Source organism: Hemibagrus wyckioides, linkage group LG18, assembly GCF_019097595.1.
Source record: "Hemibagrus wyckioides isolate EC202008001 linkage group LG18, SWU_Hwy_1.0, whole genome shotgun sequence".
Taxonomy (NCBI): Eukaryota; Metazoa; Chordata; class Actinopteri; order Siluriformes; family Bagridae; genus Hemibagrus; species Hemibagrus wyckioides.
In genome coordinates this window covers 19,545,635-19,566,630 of record NC_080727.1, presented here as the reverse complement: position 1 = coordinate 19,566,630, position 20,996 = coordinate 19,545,635, and the positions used below count along the sequence as shown (strand labels likewise).

Sequence of the window (20,996 nt, the reverse complement as noted above, 5' to 3'; positions counted from 1 at the left end):
TAATGCGTAATAGCGTTTATCATAGCAAATGGGATAACATGTGGCGAGGAATATGCGCTCGTGCACTCGTGCAGTAGTATATCGCCTGCTATGTGATTGCAATTGGCGTCGATGATTCGAGGTTTTCTTTACAATATGCCATAAAAGTGTGAAATCACACACAAGTCCCGCACCACGTATTTGCTTCCGCCCATTCTCTCTCTCTCTCTCTCTCTCTCTCTCGCTCTCTCTCTCTCTGCACATACAAGCGCATAACCTGAAGTGACATGCCAGCTCCAACACTCCCACATTCGTTACGCGAAACGCAAGAGATTAGCTACGGTCACGAAAAGAAGTAGCATTTCCGCCAGCTGCAGACTTTTTTCTCCATAAAATGAAGCGGTAAGAATTGGAAGTATATCCTTTATATCTAGGATTATTACTTGCACTCAGTTTTCCTGGGTCAGAATGACTGGGCATGAGAGGACACAGCGCGCAAGCGACGACGAAGACCAGAGACATAATTCCGTCGTCCACAATTCGGGGCAAACTGTGGAACGCCGACATAGTGTTTAGTTGGAATAAAAACTGAATGGAGCGTGCAGGCTTGGATGGACGCAATGGGTGACTCCGAGCAAATGCATAAAGAATGGATATAGCGGAGGCGAGTTTTCCTGCGCTCAACTCCTCCGCGAACGGCACGAGCGCGCCCAAACTTCCGCCGCACTCGCGCTGCGCGGCCGCTTTTATCATCCTGGTGGTCACAGTGATTATTCTGGTCACCATCATAGGAAACGTGCTTGTGGTGGTGGCCGTGTTCACGAGCCGCGCTCTGCGCGCTCCCCAGAACCTCTTCCTGGTGTCACTGGCGTCGGCGGACATCCTGGTGGCCACGCTGGTCATCCCGTTCTCTCTGGCCAACGAAGTGATGGGCTACTGGTACTTCGGCAGCACGTGGTGCGCGCTCTACCTGGCTCTCGACGTGCTCTTTTGCACCTCGTCCATCGTGCACTTGTGCGCCATCAGCCTTGACCGCTACTGGTCAGTAACGAGCGCTGTGAGCTACAACCTGAAGCGCACGCCGCGCCGCGTCAAGACTATGATTGCCGCTGTGTGGATCATCTCAGCTGTCATCTCTTTCCCACCGCTTGTCATGACCAAGCATGACGAGCTCGAGTGCCTGCTAAACAACGACACGTGGTACATCTTGTCCTCGTGCGCCGTGTCCTTCTTCGCACCGGGCCTCATCATGGTGTCCGTGTACTGCAAGATCTACAGAGTGGCCAAACAAAGGGCCGCCACCGTGTTTGTGGCCAAAGCCAGCATGGCGCGCCAGCCCTCACTCTCCGAGACGGGTTTTGTGCGCAAGGGAAAGTCCGACGCGACTAGTCCGAGCGTGTACGGCTCTAAAGAGCAAAACCAAGGTGAGCTGGACGCCATCGATCTGGAAGAGAGCTGCGTCTCCAATGCGCACTCGGCCAGAGGCGGCAAAGTGGAAGTCGCGTGTGTGTGCGCACGTGCCAAGCTGGAAGCACGCGCGTCGGAAGCGTGTGACGATGAGCCGGTGAATCGTGTCCGACAGAGCTCTCTGTCCAAAGCCAAACTGGCTCAGATGCGCGAGAAACGCTTTACTTTCGTGTTGGCTGTGGTTATGGGTGTCTTTGTGCTCTGCTGGTTCCCGTTTTTCTTCACCTACAGCCTTCACGCCGTGTGCAGGGAGAGCTGCACGATACCTGACACGCTGTTCAACCTTTTTTTCTGGATCGGCTACTGCAACAGCTCAGTGAACCCTATCATTTACACCATTTTTAACCGGGACTTTCGGAGAGCTTTTAAAAAGATCATGTGCCACAACCCAGTCAGAGCCTGAATGTAGATTATTTTGGATTTGTGCACGATTTTACCTGCTGCCCCAAAAAAGAATGAATGAAAGTTTGTTTCTGTGTGTGTGTGTGTGTGTGTGTGTGTGTAAATACTATAAGGAACCCCATTTGTTTGTTTTTTTACAGATATTCTATTCTCTCATGTTTACATGTCTAGATAGGGTTGCTGAGATTTCACCTATAGAAAATGACTGAATTCTGATCCACAGTGCCGGATTAAACATCTACAGTGTTTATGTAAGAGTAACCGGACACAACTGCAGCTGTAGGAGGGACTGACACTTCCAACAAAAGATCCAGAAGCAATGCCTCTCCGGTAAATGCAAACAAATCATTCATCCTATCATGTTTAAATAAAAACAACAACAAAATAAGATTCATACTCTTTCTTGGAATGGATATCGGTGCATACAAATATATATATAAATATGCAATGGATATTTTTGGTGGATGAAAGGCGTCTTTTCATCTTACTGGTTATCTACAGAGCTCTAAATGCAAAAACAACTATAAGGGGCACCAATAGAATTGCTCTTTATTCTTGTGACTAAACAATACTGACTCTATACCTCCAATACGTTTACACCGTAATAAGCTAGATTCAGTTCAGTTAGTCAAAAATGTCCTATTTGTGGGGATTAGTGGGTGTATATGACTCTTGTGTTCTAGTTAATGTAAATAAAATGACCAGATACAAATCCTTCTTATTTAATAGACCAGAGTTAAGCCAAAATGTAAAGAATTCCAGTGAAACAAGGTGCACACTGAACTTCATTTCTCAGAGCTGCTTATCTTAGCTTGTGCTAATTAAATCTTTTTCACACACGTTACTTATTGTGTGTGTGTGTGTTGGACACCTTATGTTATATAAAAATGAAACAGTTCTAATAAGAGAAAGATATTAGAAATAAAATTAGTGTGTCTTTGTAGTAGTATAGTTTGTTCACGCTGAAAATTTGAACAAGAAGAAGAAATATCTGGATGAGTGTGGAATGTTGGACTCTTCATGCACCCAAAGCTGGCAGCTTTGCTTATGTAGAGGAAGAAGGGTATGGCTACCAAGCAATTCAAGATGGCCGACGACAATCTAGTGGACGAGACTTTTTAAATGAACTCATAGCTAAAGCTAGCAGCGTCAAATTGCATTTGACACAATTGCGGTTCATCATCTGGCATCAACTGGGACACGACTTATACTTCTGGTTAATAAGAAACCGTTAGTGTCCCAGTTGAGATAACGCTACCCTCCTCCTGACACTAGAGCACAAAGTGTATAGTGTAAGTGCACAGTGTGCAGTCATTTGGGACGCAGCTAAAGGCAATAAAGAATCCTTTATTTCTAATATCTTTTCTGTGACAACCTGCCAGTCTACCTCAGTGGGTTTCTGACAATGAATGATATGATGAAACACCATCCAGTGCTTTCAGTCTCCTCGATCCGGGAAAATAAATGTGACATGCCTTCTTATGTCATTAAGACTGAGGTTTGTGAAAAGAACGTGACGCTACGTATCTGTAGCATGTGATTGGTTATTTATATGCTATCTGTGATATGCAGACTGTCTCTTTAGAATTAGATATATATATATATAATTTTGTAGATATTCAGTGTCATTCCACAAGAATCAAAGCCAAGAGAAAAGCGCTGACTATTTCCTCTACCGTCAGCTAACAACTAGCCAATCGTGAGCATCTTTTAGCTCGTGTATGCGGAAGAAGGCAGATGACACTTTTCTCAGAGTGTGTTAGGCTGCAGTTCGGGGAAAAATGATGTGTTTGCTGGTTTTGTGTCGTTCACCTTTCTCTCATATGATATACAAACCTAGGAGGAAAAAGTCTCTATTAAGTCCATATAACGTCCACATGTGTGTATGTATGTATGTATGTATATATGTATGATACAAATATAACGTCATATGTGACATGACAAATGGAAATTCTACCTTGACTCGATATAAAATCGCACAGAAATCTAATCTTTGTAAAGGCCACGTGTTCTCCGAGCACACATATTCTCTTTCGGTCTTTTTATTATTTTTTTTGCTGTTGTTGTTTTTCTTTTAAAATCCAGCTCTTGTATATCATCATAAAAGTTTCTTTTCATGAGTCTTACCAAGTCTAAGCATTAAAGATGTATCACAAGGTCTGTCAAAAAAAAAAAAAAGATGAAATGGGCACACACACACACACACACACACACACATATATATAGAAGTAAGCCTATTTAATTTGTTCTGTCATTTTCTGAAGGCGAAATTCAGATGAAAGGAATCTGGTGGCTCTCTGGAAGACATTTCACTGGTCTACTTTTCAGCGGTTTTCTTATGCACATCCTTTCACACAGAATCATTCTGACTGATCAACTTTATCCAGGACGGAAGTGAGGCTCCAGGATGACTCCGCCCACATCCACAATGAGCAAACAAGGTGCACACCGATCACATGGTAAAAAATCAATTCTATTTAGGAGCTGTTTGTATTGTGCTTGTGAATAAATTCTTGTCTGTCTGTACAGTTAGTTTGTATTCAGTCCATGTTCATATACATAATGTTTAGATCCAGCTACCTAAGAGAGCGGTTGTTTAAAAGTGTTGCTTATTATTGTATTCAGTTCTGTTCAGTTCGATTTGTATAGCGCTTTTAACAATGGACATTGTCTCAAAGCAGCTCATAATAGTGCACAAAAAGTTCAAGATTAATATTAGTAATTTATACAAATTTATTTGTATTCATTTCTTATGAGCGAGCCTGAGTCGACAGTGACGAGGAAAAACTCCCTGAGATGGTAAGAGGAAGAAACCTTGAGAGGAACCAGACTCAAAAGGGAACCTCATCCTCATTTGGGTGACACCAAAGAGTGTGAATTATCATAAACACCAGAGAGTGTGATTATAAATGATTATAAACATCGAAGAGTGTGAATTACCACAAAAGCAAGAGAGTGTGATTATAAATCATTGGAGGTGTGTAACTAGGAGTTCAACACCAACTCTGAAGCCTTCAAATGCTCAGTGATGGAGATACAGCATACAGAGCGGTAAAATAAGTATTGAACACGTCACCATTTTTCATTGACATGAAATTTTCACCAGATGTTAGAAACAACCCATGTCCATGAATTAAGTTATGTGTAATAATGTGAAATGACATTGGGGGAAAAGTATTGAACACATGAAGAAAGGGAGGTGCAAAAAGGCATGGAAAGGCAAGACACCTGCTGAAATTAGAAAGAAATCCTGCCCCTGGTCACTGCAAATTAATATCAACTGGTTCAATTCCAACTGATGGCCTATAAAAAGGTGTCTCATTACCAAGAGGTCACACAAGAAACATCTCCTGATGGGTAAAAGCAAAGAGCTCTCTCAAGACTTTCACAACCTTTTTGCTGCAAAACATACCGATGGCACTGGTTACAGAAGGATTTCAAAACTTCTGAATGTTCCATTGAGCACTGTTTGGGTCAGATTTACTGAGAAACATGGTGACATTTTCAATACCTCCACTGATCAGCCATAACATTATGACCACCTGCCTAATATCGTGTTGGTCCCCCTTTTTGCTGCCGAAACAGCCCTGACCCTTCAAGGCATGGACTCTACTAGATACCTGAAGGTGTGCTTTGGTATCTGGCACCAAGATGTTAGCAGCAGATCCTTTAAGTCCTTCCTTGGACCACTTTTTATAGATACTAACCACTGCAGACCGGGAACACCCCACAAGAGCTGCAGTTTTGGAGATGCTCTGATCCAGTGGTCTATCCATCACAATTCGGCTCTTCGTCAAACTCGATCACATCCTTACGCTTGTCCATTTTTCTTGCTTCTAACACATCAACTTTGAGGACAAAATGCTCACTTGCTGCCTAATATATCCCACCCACTAACTGGTGCCATGATGAGGAGATAATCAGTGTTATTTACTTCACCTGTCAGTGGTCATAATGTTATGGCTTGTCAATGTATTTTACCCGCTGTATGTAGAATATTATTTTGTGCATTGATTATTGAATGTCCTACAATCTTTAGGGAACGTTATTATAGCAAATGCAACATAATCAGCACCTGAAGCTGGCGTCCTTGCCTCCACTGGATTCAGGCAGAGAAAAAAAAATCTTCCACAAATGCAGCAGCCACTTTTTATTTTACAAAACGAACCACTGAGCTCTTACTTCCTTGCCAGCAAATCTGTGAAACTCCTGTGACAACAATCCCACATCAGGGTGGCATCGTCACCACCTGCTGCTCAAATCTGCCACCAAATTGAAGAGTTTCCTCTTTGAACGCCGCATCCCACTGAGAATCTGACGCAAAGGCTTAATAAATGCTTAGGCACGCCTGCTTGTTTGTAGCCCTGACCCTAAAAAAAACAAATCAAAGACAGAGAGAGTAAATTTAGCTTTGGAAACAGTATGAGACAGGGAGAAGAGGCAGCTGGTTCACATACAGAGCATGAATAAAGTGCTGGGAACAGGCAGAGAGTATCACATGAGAGCGTATACACCCTGCTTTTCCTGAGAGAGACAGAACGAGGTCAGGCTGGAGGGGATGACCGGGGGACGTGCTACACTAATCGGATGAGGAGCGGTGTTGCTCCATCCTTCCTCCTGAATAATTCAGGAACACAGAAAAACTTTCACACAAAGATCTCGCAGACCCGAATCTGGGATAATTGAAATGTACGCTTTCTTTTATAGGTGCATAGGATCAGAAAAAAACAATCATCTGATGGAAAATACTTTCCAGAGCTGGGCTTTCGGATACTGAGCTACTGCGCATTGACCTTGTGTGTTCATGAGTCTTGGGAAATTATTGACAGACGTTAAGGTCACGGTTTCTCGGTATTAGACAATAATAAATGAAGTGTGACTTTTCCACCGAATAAAATTTGGCTATTTTTAGATTTTTTTTTTAGGTTCCTTCTTTATTGAAAATGCAAATAGCTCTCACTGTCTTTAAAAAAAAATAAAAAAAAAATAAAATAAATACATAAAAAATAAATTGAATAAATAAATAATAATAACAATAATAATAACAATAATAACAACAACAACAACAACAATAATAATAATAACAACAACAACAATAATAATAATATATAATAATAATAATAATAATAATAATAATAATAATAATAATAATAATAATAATAATAATGATAATCCACTCCTTGAAAAAGATACAATGGATCTTTGGATAGTTTTAAAAAACCTAAAAACTTTACAAAATGTGTGACATGTTTTTCATTAAAACATTACAATTGTTGGCAAATTGCTCAGGTATAAGAAATTGTTGTGGATTACTGTCGTATAACCGCATGTTCTCTGGTGTGTTACAGGTTTCTGCACCAATAAGACATCATTGTTCTGCCCACATTATGCCTTGATATTTGCCCTTTATGTTACTTAGCAACCGAAGCTTGCATACTGACTACACTGACTGATAAAGGGATTGTGTACTATTAACATTTTTAATTATAATATGTTTTTGTTACCATAGGAGGGCATGTGTTAATGATTGTAGCATCGATAAGGGTTTTCGTAGGTGTAATGCAAAGCTGAGGCCTCCTTAGACATAACATAGTCGCTGGACTGTTTTCTGCTTTGTGGTTTTTTGCGTTACTAGCAAGCCAAAAAGCGATAAGACAAGATTCCCTGAAACAACATGATGAGGAATCTTGACAGGAACCGAAACCCGTCCTCTTCCAGTACAGTGAGGTTACAAAATCACAATATGTACACATTATAGTCTTAAGGATTAAAGCAGCACATTATAGGTACCATTAATCAGTATCCAGGCGAATCACCAAATCTAAAGCAAGCGTCAAACTCTTTTTGAGAAATCTTTTGGGTTTCCACGTGGAGCCATCTACACAGCAAAGAGTACAGAGTCCAGAGTACAGAAAGCTCCAAGCAGATGTCGAATATTCGTGGAACAGCCTGATGGCCAGAGGAGCCACAGAATTAGAAGTAGAATAATCAGCCCTGCATTGAATATATGACAAGTGATATTGATTTTAATAGCCCTAAAGCTGGATGGGATAATTTGCAAGTGGGAGAAAAAGTCACTTCAAGCAGTTACAATAGAAATCACTCAAAAACATCACGGCAAATCAGCGAATTTTGCCAAGCTGCAAATTAAATGCACTAGGCTACAAAAGACACGATTTTGAATGTTCTGATTTTAGTACAAATCTCGCACGATCCACATCTGATTACAAATTCATAAACCCTTCAGATTGTTCATCCTGTTCCTGATCTCCTTTATTGAATTACTCTCTAAGAGATGACGAGAAAAGTAAGGGAATAGTTCAACATGATGCTTTTTTATTTTTATTTTTTTAATAATCTAAGGAATTTTTTCTTATACCCCACCAATTTCCCAGTAACTGCAATTGAACACCACACCACACATAGTTTTAATCTGTTTATAGTGGTAGAATGTCCGAGACGTGTTTTTCACGACTTTCTACAAACTCTGTTCCCGTCAGTGTTCGTTTCTCCGTAGCCACGCCCCCCATCAATACGGCGAAGAGAGTGCGCTTTCACAAAAAGCTCGTCCCCGAGACGCTCTGCTCGTGCCACTGAGGTATTCTGGAGATGAAGCTGCAAAGCTAACGTTTCTAACAGGTTTTATCTTATATTCTTGAAGCGAAAGTCACAATTACCAACTGTTATTTGTTGTTGCGTGTTTAAATCTTTATCAACACAACCTGATCCCATTATTTCTATCAATGGATAATGTTATACACCGATCAGGCATAACATTATGACCACCACTGACCTTCACAATGAAATGTCTAAGCTTTCCTTTATTAAAATACAGGATATATTCTTAATCCATTGATTTTGAGCTTTACGAGTCTCTGTGATTGAGGTGTTACTACAGACACCGGATTTATGAATCACAGCCAGAAATACTCTCAGATTTTCATGTGCTGTTATAGAAATTTAATCCACACCTAGTGATGTGAGAATTTAAAATCACAGTGGTATAAATCCTAATACCAAATACACCATTAATGTGACATCATTGTACTTTTGAAATAATTAAGGAAGGTCGATGCTACGCACATGAGATCGCATGAGATCTTCTCTCTGGAGATTTATTCCCTATGACGTATGAGATGGAATCATCTCTCACCATACATAGCATCTAAAATCAGCGCTATATTCCTGGAAGAGATATTTATTCGAACAGCGTCAGGTCTCTTTATTCCGCAATAAACAAAAAGCTGTAAAAGCGACAGGTTTCAGTTTGGTCACTTCAATCATTCTGCTCTCTGAAATGTTCTCTGTCACGCTTTCTGAAAGGAACTTGAAATGATCTGCGCTTCAACAAAAGCCCACTCTTGTCACGCTGATGGCTTCGTGTCACCCAGAGATCTTCAATTTGTACTTTTGTGATTGGAATGAAGTCTGCAGAGAATGGTTATATATAATGGATGCACGGGTAGAAAGTCTGCAAACAATATCGCTGCTATTTACACGACTCTTTATCCTGTAAAATCAGCCTCATTCGGTATTAAACTGGCTTTCAGCAGGGATGTAGTATGTTGTATTTTATTATAGGATGGTTTTAAACTTGCTCACTTTGGAAAACCATTTAGCTACATTTACATACACTATATTACCAAAAGTTTTGGGACGTATGCCTTTACATGAACATGAATGTAATATGGAGTTGGCCCGCCCTTTGCAGCTATAACAGCTTCAACTCTTCTGGGAACTCTTCTGTTTATGGGAATTTTTTGACCATTCCTCTAGAAGCGCATTTGTGAGGTCAGGCACTGATGTTGGACGAGAAGGCCTGGCTCGCAGACTCCACTCTAATTGATCCCAAAGGTGTTCTATCAGGTTGAGGTCAGGACTCTGTGCAGGCCAGTCAAGTTCCTCCACACCAAACTCACTCATCCATGTCTTTATGGACCTTGTTTTGTGCACTGGTGAGCAGTCATGTTGGAACAGGAAGCGGTCATCCCCAAACTGTTCCCACAAAGCTGGTAGCATGAAATTGCCCAAAATGTCTTGGTATGAAGTTGAAGCATTAAGAGTTCCTTTCACTGGAACTAAGGGGCCGGGCCCAACCCCTAAAAAACAACATCTGAACTCAATGAATTAAAGGGGTGTCCCAAAACTTTTGGCAATATAGTGTGCCAATACATCTGTACATCTACACACAGTGTGCATACATTTATTTTATATAAGCATGTAACATATTTATTTAAGGACAAGTATTAAATACAGTCAATTTAATGGAAGGTTCATATGCACCCTGTTGTAATTGTATACACTTTGTATTGTTTTGATGAACTGTAGCACAGTGATCAAGGACATTCTCAGCTACCTACACAAAAGGTTTGGTGTTTTTGGTGTCAGTATGAGTTCAACATATTCTATATGACTATTCTATGTTTGTAGACACTCTATCACATTCATTTTGATGATTTTTATGTCATCAAAAGCCTTCTTCAATTCACGTGCACTGACCGTAAGTACAGCTGTTGTGGAAAGTTATTATATAGGTTTCTTCTGTGGTAAGGGTGTATAGGGAGAATCCTGTGCTTGCAATTTCACTAATACAAGTAGCTTTTAGGGAAAAATGGGCAAGAGTGAGGATTTGAGTGAGTTTGATGAAGGGCCAAATTGTGATGGCTAGACCACTGGATCAGAGCATCTCCAAAACTGTAGCTCTTGTGGGGTGTTCCCGGTCTGCAGTGGTCAGTATCTATCAAAAGTGGTCCAAGGAAGGAACAGTGGTGAACCGGCGACAGGGTCATGGGTGGCCAAGGCTCATTGATGCACGTGGGGAGTGAAGTCTGGCCCTTGTGATACGATCCAAATTGCTGAAGAAGTTAATGCTGGTTCTGATAGAAAAGTGTCAGAATACACAGTGCATGATGGGTCAGGGCTGTTCTGTTTTGGCAGCAAAAGGGGGACCGACACAATATATTCAGCAGGTGGTCATATATATATGACCACCTGCACCAGGACAGTTCATCCATGTGACTTATTCAGAACAAACTTTGTACCTTTGGACATAAATGACTCTGAAAATTCACAGATTAAAATAAATTTCTTTCTGTTGACTCTTCAGAAGGTGCCAAGTGTTTCACATAACGTACTTGTTATTTACAAAAAAGTGCTGAAATTGAACAAAATGGGTTTTTTTGCTTCTAAAAACATCACCTACATCTACGTCATTTCTTGTATTTTAGACTCCAAACAGTCACCAAACCGGAAGTGACTGCACTCAGCAATGGCTTGACATTTTGCCAAAAAATTCATTATATATTACTATATGTTGAGACATAATCCTAACACATCACTTTACTAATATACTTCGATGTATTTTCCTTGAAGTCTTCAGCCAGCCATAAGTGCGAGGCAGTGTGTAAGTGAACTGCCAAATGTCATGCATCGTGTTGCAAAGCAAAGTTGTTGTATGTACACTGAAATTTCCAAGCGGATGAAATAGCCAGGTGCAAAGAATGAATTAAAATAGAATTCAACCGCTGTTTGCTTTCATGCCATCTTTTCTTTCAAGCTGCTAAACTAATTGCTCATATCTTTAAGGAGCACAATAACAGCAAACGCAACCACACACTTGTTTAATCGGCGCCGAAGGCTGGCGGCATCGCCTCCACTCGGCTCAGACTATCTTCAAAAGTACTGACACTAGAGGGATTTAAAATAGAGCCTGAGAAAAACGTCCCACGTTTGTACACACTTTAAAATAAAGGTGTCAGAATATGATACCAGAGAAGCACCATTTTGGTTTCTCTATACAGAGTCAAAGTTGGGTTTCTATAAGAACCTTGTGGGCCATTATTCTCTTAGTCATGTTTGTTGCTCCTTGCTTCAATGGCTTGTTATTTTCTCAGCTCCTGGAAGAGCTTAGAAAACAAACCAGACTTGAAAGAATCCAGAATAAAGCTTTCGTGTTCAATTCTTAAAAACCGCTCACCGGTCTGAGCTGGATTTCCATCCTGAATCGTTTTATTTATTTATCATTTTCACTGTTCTGGCTTTTTATTATTCATTCTCCATTTTCTTCAAGCCTATTCAATATATCGTGCTTCGGCTCCAACTGTTTCTTTAGTCTTCCTCAAATCAGCCATGCAATTCTGCCGGCCGAGCCGAGCCGAGTCGCCCGACCACCTGATATCCTATATGGAATCCTATATAAAATCCTCCTATATGGAATGTGACCATCGGTGGACCTTGATTGCCATTTTGTTTCTATATCACTGTTATCATCATTTGTCCTCGCCGTTGGTTCATGATTGAATTTATTCATTCAAGAGTTCGGTGCATTAAATCGCTTGCGGATTTCAAGGGCAGGGAAATTAAATAGCTCTATTGTCCTCTATGTACTTATCAGTAATAGGCTCATGAATAGCACAAAAAATATCCACAGAAATATGCAAAGGCGACACCTGATTTCAAAGATTAGTCACGTTGCTTTTGATATTTATTTGAGATATTTTAAAGCTCTTTGTTTAAGACTCTATAATGAAGACCAGAAGAAGGTATAATTTACTAATTTCTGCATTGGATCTAAGATTTTAGAGAGAAATAAACACCAGAAACATATCTATTATATTAACTCAGTTGTTGGTTATGATATAATGATGACACTCACCGTCCACTTTATACGAGTGCCTGAACATTCACACAATCAAATGCAGTCATGCAGATACAGGCCACACGCCTTAGTTAATCGTCACATCAAGCGTCAAAATGTTGGAAGCAATATGATCTTATTTCCTGATGCCAAATGAGCCGGTTGGAGTTTTTGTGAAACAGCTGATCTGGTGTGATTTTCACACATAACACTCTCTAGAGTTTACCCAGAATAATGTGAAAACATCATCAACAGCATGTTGAGAGTGGTCACAGATAAACAGCCAGACTTGGTTCGAGCTGCCAGGAAGGCTATGGTAACCACTCAAGTAACCACTCTTTACCAAAGTGATGAGCAGAAAAGCATTTCGGAACATTAACAAGCATCCGGTTCCACTCCTATCAGGCAAGAACGAAGATCTGAGGCTTAAGTGGGAAACTAGTCTAGACTGGGCAGCCGAAAAACTCACACTGTGATATTCGACTTGAATCCACACGATTTTCTGCACACATCCCTGACTGGCTGATTGAATAATCGCATAAATGACCTAATGATGTGGTCAGTAAAATTCAAGCCGGATGCTGAAGGCAGTGACTTCGGCTCCTTTGTATGTACAGCTTTATCTGTAATACAGCACTGATTAGGCTTGAAAGTCAAAATTATTACTGATTTTGGTGAATTACTGCGGTTATGATAACCCGGGTGTAGCTCGCCTTGTTCTCGGCTATTCAACCAAAATATCTACATCTATTCAAATCTTTTCTAAATGCTGACTATTACATGCTTAATAAAAAATGGTCATAATTTCCAGTGTCCTATTGAATGAAATAATAAGAATAAAAAAAATATACAAGACCAAGAAGAATAATTAGAGGACAAAATGTTCTGCTTCCGGCTCTGGGCTTCTGCATATTGTTATGAAATGATGATTGATTTCTGGATTAATTAAGTAGAATGAATGATTATCATATGCATGAATCGGGTTGTAATCTGATTAAGTGGCACAGGATGAGATTTTTAAGATGTGTCTGTTAGTCAGATCAGGACTTGCGGTCACCCTCGAGAAGATGGCGAAAAAAAACAAGCTCATGCATAATCTAAAATGGTTCACATTTCCGAAAAGGAGACTGAAGGGTCTTTTTAAATGGAAGGCAATCAAACCGAGTGAAAACTCATAAAGGAGCGCTAATCAAGTGGCACGTCAGCTCTAATGTTGCTACTGCTGATGCTTTTCTTTGCAGGCCTTTTATTTTTATTTTTTTCCCAGACCTCGACTTCGCTTCTGTGCTGTCACTCACATGCAACGGGAACATAAAGGACAGCGAGACATGCGGAACAAGAGAAAAACGAAGGCAGGGGAGATGAAAGGGCAAAATGGATCCCTCATGGTAAGAGAGCTCTTGTCAAGAGAGGAGCTGGGAAAAAAAAGATAGGGCTGGGAGACTCAAGAGATGAGGAAGAGGGTGAGTGATCCGTGATGCTGTATAATGAACATCTGCATAATGAGTGGAAGATTTTAATTATAAATAAAACATTTTTAAAATGATCAGGTCATCGTGTGTCAGCAGTTACAGATGCCTAAAATCGTCCAGAAACATGGCAAAAATATCTGCTCTGAGTGACTCAGGCTCTGAGTGACATGGCTGAGATTTTCACACAGTAGTCTCACAGAACAGGAGGAAAAACTAAATCTATAGCTATCCACTTGACTATTGTGTGACGTTTGCATGCTTTTCTGCTCACCACGACAATACAGAGTGACTAAATTACCATACCCTTCCTGTCAACCTGCACTGGCTTGGGCATCAGAATAGTGTTCAGCTGTTTCTAATAAAGTGGTCAGTGACTATATGTTGCTACGACCCGGGGATGTTAACCTGCCAAACATTCTCTCGGTTCAGTTTCTCTCATTACATCCCACTGTAGATCGAGCTCGGTCGGATCGATCGAGGTGTTCACATGAAAACCTTTCAATCTTAACGAGCTATCGATCTGATTACTAACTGATTACCTGGTTGGAAACAATAATGCAAACCCACTCAGTGTCTACGTCGTTGAAATTTATCTAAACGTCTCCCTTCTTTTTTATTTTGTCAGGAGCTTCATCAAGCTGTAGCGACATTCAGCTACATTGAATAGAAAATATCTTTGCTGTGAACGAACCATAATTAGGGTTAGAGGTGTTAAGATGTTCAGGAATTAGAAAAATGTGCACAATTTCAGTACGGTCTATAGGTCATTTTTTTTTTTTTAAATGTGCTTTAATTATTTCATCTATTAGCTTCAGTTTAAATAATGAATTAATTCATTCGGGGATTTAATGCAAGCCTTAATAAACTATGGACACGAAGGACACCAATGACTCGACCCAGACGAATCCAAATGATGGCAATAAAGAGAACCTACACACACACACACAGAAATACATATTTCATTGGCTTAAACAGGCTATTGAATATTAGGATCCCTGTGTCTGTAATAGAATTTAAGTGAAATACAATGATACACAACCTCCTTCACAAACCTTTCAGACAAAAGTTCTTTATCAGCTGATCGAGGAACTCAAGAATGAATGTTTCTCCCTCTTCCAGGCATAATGCCCATCTACTCACCTGCAAAAAAATCCAGCACGACGTTAGCCCATTCTTTATTTACGCAATAATTCAAATCACTGTATAGGTTCAACTCAGACGTAGCAGGACGTAGATCTACAGAACATCTAGGCTAGATCTTTGCAAATGCAAATCAGCAGCCTTGGAAAGGTGCCTGCTTTGACACGCCACATCTGTATCATGAATGACTTTAATGACTAAAATATCTTACAGCCAAGAGGACGCACATGACAGAACCGTTGAAGCGTCTTCTCAAAGTAATGTGTAAGAAGCCGGTCATTTCTTTAAGCCGTCTCACTCCTTCATAATTGAGCTTTCGAAGCTGATTGCTTCTATTTCAGTTCCTATACATCTGTGCACCTTCAGTCCCTTTCTGCGTATGTCACACGTCAGAACGTAGCTGAATATCCTTTAATTACGCAAACAAAACATTTCAGGAAATTAGCACGAACAGGCTTGGCTCCCAGGTAGAAGTTTGAGGTCAGTCGTTCCAAGGAGATCGGATGAAAAGTTTCTGGATTGATTTAATGCCTAAAATTTAATTTGCTTCGAGTCGAATCCCGGATAAACAACAAGCCTTCCATCACCATCTTGACCTGAGGACAACCTACAACCTTGCAAAGCTACTTTATCTGAAACACCATTTTCTCTGAGGTTTGACTTTATTACAAAGGGTTCACCATGTTTCAGGCAATTGCAGCAGACCCCCTTGTGATGTGGTAAAAAAAAAGCTCTGCGATTTACATAACTAAAGTAACGTAACAAACATTATCTGACCACAAAGATGAATCTAGCTACCTTCTTCGTGATCTATCAATCAAATCAAGTGATTAATAATTAGAATTATTATTATTGTATTTGTCAGCTTTCTTGCTTCCTGCCCGTTGATGTTGATGAATTCAAATGGAAAAGTAAATCAATAGCAAGCTAGTTATGGTGGCAGACCACACCACTGTCTGAACACACCACTGTCTGAACACACCATTTCTTCTGAACGTTATATAAAGTTTGTCTAGTACACTGACCTTCTGATGAAACTGGACGTCTCGGACGATCGTTCTTCATTGTTTCCAGTTCTCTGTAATAATTTTTTAGAAAGACAGCTCACGTATAGTGATACTGCAACTGGCTTTACCTGTCTGACCTTGGATTAGAAAGAACAAAAGATTGAGAAAATCCAGCAGGCAGGTGACAAGTTCAGACCACCAGGTTATTTTCTCTCTCACACACACACACACACACACACAGTGCAAGAAAGATAAACTGACTGCATAGGTATGAATGTATGTGTATATCTGTGTAGGGATGAGTGTGTGTGTGTTTGGTTTTAAGATGATGTGCTGCTTGACGGAAAACTCCGGAGGGATCGAATACACTATTTCAAAGCTAATCCTCTGCTTACTGACCCACGGCTAAGGTGCCGATCGGGGAATAGCAAACAGTGATGATAAAAAAGAAACAGGAATATATGGCCTAACAAAAGAAAAGCATATTCAAAACTGCAGAGCAATTTTTGTAGCTTATTAAAAAAGGCATGCAATGATATACAACCATAGCGTATGAGGGATGTGGTAGCTTAGTGGTTACGGTGTTGGACTAGTGGTTGGAAGGTTGTGAGTTTGAATCCCAGGTCCACCAAATTGCCACCGCTGAGTGTAACCTGCTTAACCTTCAATTGTGAAAAATGAGTTAAAAGTTTCTCTGCTAAATGCCATAAATGTAAAGTAGGTTAGCATGTTTACCTCAAGGGTTGAGGATTCAATTCCCATGTCTACCCTGTATGTGGAGTTTGAATGTTCTGCTCTGGTTTTGTCCTCCAGTCCAAAGATATGTATTGTAGGCAGATTAGCATCTCTAAATTGTCTGTAGTGTCCTGTGATGGGTTAATATCCCCTCTCTTGTGCCCCATGTTCCCTGGGATATATGAACTCTAAAAGATAATATACATTTAGACATCGTGTAAATAACAAGAAATACGTATGTCATGTGAAATACAGCCTTAATCTGATCACAAAGAAAATGATAAAGTCTCTTCATTATATGCATGTATGTCAGGAAGGATCAAAGTCCTAATCAGTCGATTCATTCCCCCTCTCTGGGGCTTTTGGATCTTTTGCATGTTATCTGCTACAGTTCTGCTACTCCTTTGATTTCTTTTTTGAGGCGACAGACCATCTCCCGATAAGGAAACTTCAAAATGCGGAAATCAAACATTAAAACTCAACAAGTGAGTGTGAGTTTTATAATCTTTCACCCAAGCTCAGTGTTGTGTAGCTGGAACATTTGGCCGCTTTACGGCTCTTCGAACACCGGCTTAAGAGAGCGAGGCGGCAGAAAGCAAAACGGGAATTGGGTATTAACTTTTCCCCTGCTGTCTTTTAAGGGATATACAGTATACGTCTGTGTTCCAGAACATTCAGTAGGCTGTAGATAAGGTGGTTTATGTTATGTCACATTAATCGCACTATCTGGTGTCACCCAGATGAGGGTGAGGTTTCGAGTCTGGTTCCTCTCAAGGTTTTTCACATCGTACGAGGGAGTTTTTCCTCTCCACCGTCACCTTGGGTTTGCTCATTTGGAATATATAGAATTTATATTCTGATTTTTTTTATATTCCTATAAAGCTGATTTGCGACATTGTCCACTGTTAAAAGCGCTATACGGGTCAAATTGAATTGAACTGGATTACGATTCTGATCAGGTATATTGAAGTACGTTTTGGAGTATGAAGTATACAAAATGCTCAAAAAAAAGTTCCCTAGAAGTTCTCTGAAAGCATTATAAGATATGTGTAATCTGATAGCGAACAAAGTGTTCAATGTGATCCTGTATAATGAGGATTTTTGAGCAGGGCTGCTTTTGAGAAACACTTTCTTTGCATGCCACAAACTCAAAAAATGTCACGAGATGCTTTCAAGATCGCAAGACACTTTCAATCATCATCATATTCATCAGCATCAGCATCATCACCATCATCAGGGCACAGAAGATACATAGTCACCATAGAAATATCCATAATAAATATTTCAAAATAGGCAGACCAAGGTCAACGTGAAAAATCAGAGAAAAGCACGACTTGCTGACTAAAGAACCAGCACATAATTATGTGGTGAAGAGATGTGACGTAACCTGGTTGCAAAAATACCCAAGTAGCCTAGCAACCTGATGCTTATGATCTGACTGAAAAATCGAACATTATTGATTTTATGGATAATCTATCATTCAGTCGACTACAAAGCAGGAAGTTGCTATCTGTGGATAAACGATGATAAGCGGTGACCTAGCCCATGACATAATGCTATTTACTAGTTGAACGCCAGCAAAGTCGTAATTACAAGCGGTTTTTATTCAGTCAGGGGCGTGTGAGCAAGAAAACAGGGCAGAATTAACAGATGTAGCGTCTGTAAGTGGACGGTAAAAATTGGCTGATTTTCAATGTTTACTCATCTCTGAAGCTGATTTTAGTTATTTTCAGTTATTATATTTCTGATTTATGAAGCAATTTACTGAAATACATGTTGGTTAACATTTATTTACCATATAATATGTCATGGTTACAGCGGCGGTTAATTTAGAGAAGATACACTTCAATCTTGCGCCGAAAAAAAGGTGACTTGAACGCAGCTGATGTCGTAATTACGGCTTCCTTGCTCGTAAATACAAACTTTCCAGGATGAAGAAATGTAAACTTTTGATGATAACACCTTAGACATTTATTGTGGACAATTTCAGATTTACGATATCAACATCCAGGACAAAGTTTGCTAACTAAAAGTGTCTATTATACGTGAGCTAGTTCCTTGATGTAGATATAAGATGAGCTATTTCGGTTTGTTAACCCAATATAAATTAGGCATTTTGGCTAGCTAGCAAGCTAAGCCTGTTAAAATCTTAGTAAACAAGTCAACTTTACTATATGATATGATAGTAAGTACGTCTGTACTTCTGGAAGGTTCTAATGACGTTGCTCTTACTAGACTCCTTCTTGTTGTGAGGCATGCGAATCCATTATACGTCTGCCTTAGTTATGATATAAAAGTGTGAGTAAAGGTTTCTGTTTTGTTCCTTTTAGACTACGCATAACTATATATTGCCGAGTCAGCTAGCTAGTTGCAGCAGAGTGAGTAAGACTACAAGCGCCTTAGGTGTTACTGTAAGTAGTAGTACATTACTCATAGCAAGCTAAGTTTAATCATTTTATTTACTAGTAAATTCTGTTTTTATGCTAACTCAATTTTGTAGATATCTACTTAAGTAATATTGTGTATTCAAGTCCAAAGTCATCCATGTTAGGTGCATGTATGTGCTCGCTACATTTAAGCTACATTATTTTTATGTCATGATCGCTGCTCCTCTGCTCCGCCGGATCCTGCTACTCCAGTTCCTGTTTTTTCATCTGCACTCTCTCTCCCCCTCCCTCGCCTGTCTACTCACTCTGCTGCTCTAATCACCTGATTACTTTCACCTGTGCTCCTCTCTCCTATATAAGCAGCTTCTCTGGACCTGTTTCTTTGCTAGATTGTGCTTTGTGTGCCTTGGACCTGAGCCTTGGACCTGACCTGTTATCCTGTGAGCTTCTGAACCCTGCTATATTTCTAACTATCTTCTGCTCGATCTCTCCCAGTCATGAGTACCTGTTTGACCCCGAAACTGTTTCTGGATTAAGACTTGTATCCTGATTATAACCCGAAAGCTTGTTCTGACCGATGCCTGGTTCTGACCCCTGCCTGTATTACTACACCTGGATTTTGTCTGCCTGTCTACCTGCCTGTTTTCTGCCTGCCTCTGTTACCCTTGCTTTCAGTAATGTATCATTCTCCTGTCTGCCATTTTGGGAGCCTCCCCCTGTCTGCCATCTTGGATTTCCTCAGCACTTATCTGATCTCCGCCTCAGTGCACCCTCACTACCGTTTCTGGATTCACTCACCAAGAAACTGATGAGTGTGAACCATTTCTTTTGAGAGTATCTGTCTCCACTAACCTCTTTCCTGTGTTCAGGCCTCTGCTGTTACCGGCTGCATGCTGAAGAACCCTCACCCTGAAGATAGTTTATTTAATAACTTATTGTTCAATAAACCTTTTATTATCCTTCACTCCTGGTGTTATCACAGAGTTTTGAAGAGTCCTCAAAACGCCGCTACGAGCATTACATTTTATGTGTGGATGACTTGCTGTTAGTCATGGTTTAAAAAGCCATAAAAGAAAACGGGTGAGAAACTTTTCGAGGTTACATGTCATGGAGTTTAACATTTTATTAGAATTGCTGACTGTTCTAGCAACATGCCTAGTAAAAGAATTAAAATTGGATTCTAATCCTTGTGTGCGATTGTTCTGCAGCGTCAAGCCTTTCCTCGAGCATATTCAAAAGCAAGATTAAAAAAAATAAGTTGGAAGACATTCAAAGTTGCTCTCAGGATTTTTAATAATAATACGAGTTGAACGCACATGAATGCCAGCAAAGTCGTAATTAAAATCGGGTTTTTAATTAAAACTCTGAGTCAGGGGACATGTCGGTATGAAGACATGAAATTAACACATATAGTGTCTGTAAGTGGATGGTAACTTTGCATCATGGTTGGTAGTAATAGTAATAAAATTAAACTCTGCTGAGAGACCTTGATGAGAACGTACAGACTGTGAGACGTGTGACAATGACCTGTGGCTAGATCAAGGCTAAGGCATTTACTCTGGCTAGTCCTTCTACTGGAAGGTGATCTGCTTGTGTTGGGAGGCAGGCGGAAAAACTGCCAGCGATCGGTTTTTCGTAGTTGCCGTGATCTGTAGCACCTTACTTTTTTATTTATTTTTTTTTAAAGGTTCTGAATTGGTAATGAATCGAAACCTATCAACTGAACTGATATGTTTACACTGGAAATGCTGCTAATCTACAGCTAAAACGC

At 40.2% G+C, this 20,996-nt stretch overlaps 1 protein-coding gene across 1 annotated transcript; it reads left to right on the top strand.

The window, feature by feature from the left end:
- The first annotated feature begins 249 nt into the window (after nucleotides 1-249).
- adra2db (adrenergic, alpha-2D-, receptor b) lies at nucleotides 250-2,217 on the top strand. Its single transcript, XM_058416086.1, has one exon. The coding sequence runs from the start codon at nucleotides 629-631 to the stop codon at nucleotides 1,847-1,849; it is 1,221 nt and encodes a 406-aa protein (XP_058272069.1). The 5' UTR covers nucleotides 250-628; the 3' UTR covers nucleotides 1,850-2,217.
- The last annotated feature ends 18,779 nt before the right edge of the window (nucleotides 2,218-20,996 follow it).

Coding starts and splice junctions, on each gene's coding strand:
- adra2db (XM_058416086.1), top strand. CDS start 629: ATGGATATAGCGGAGGCGAGTTTTCCTGCGCTCAACTCCTCCGCGAAC.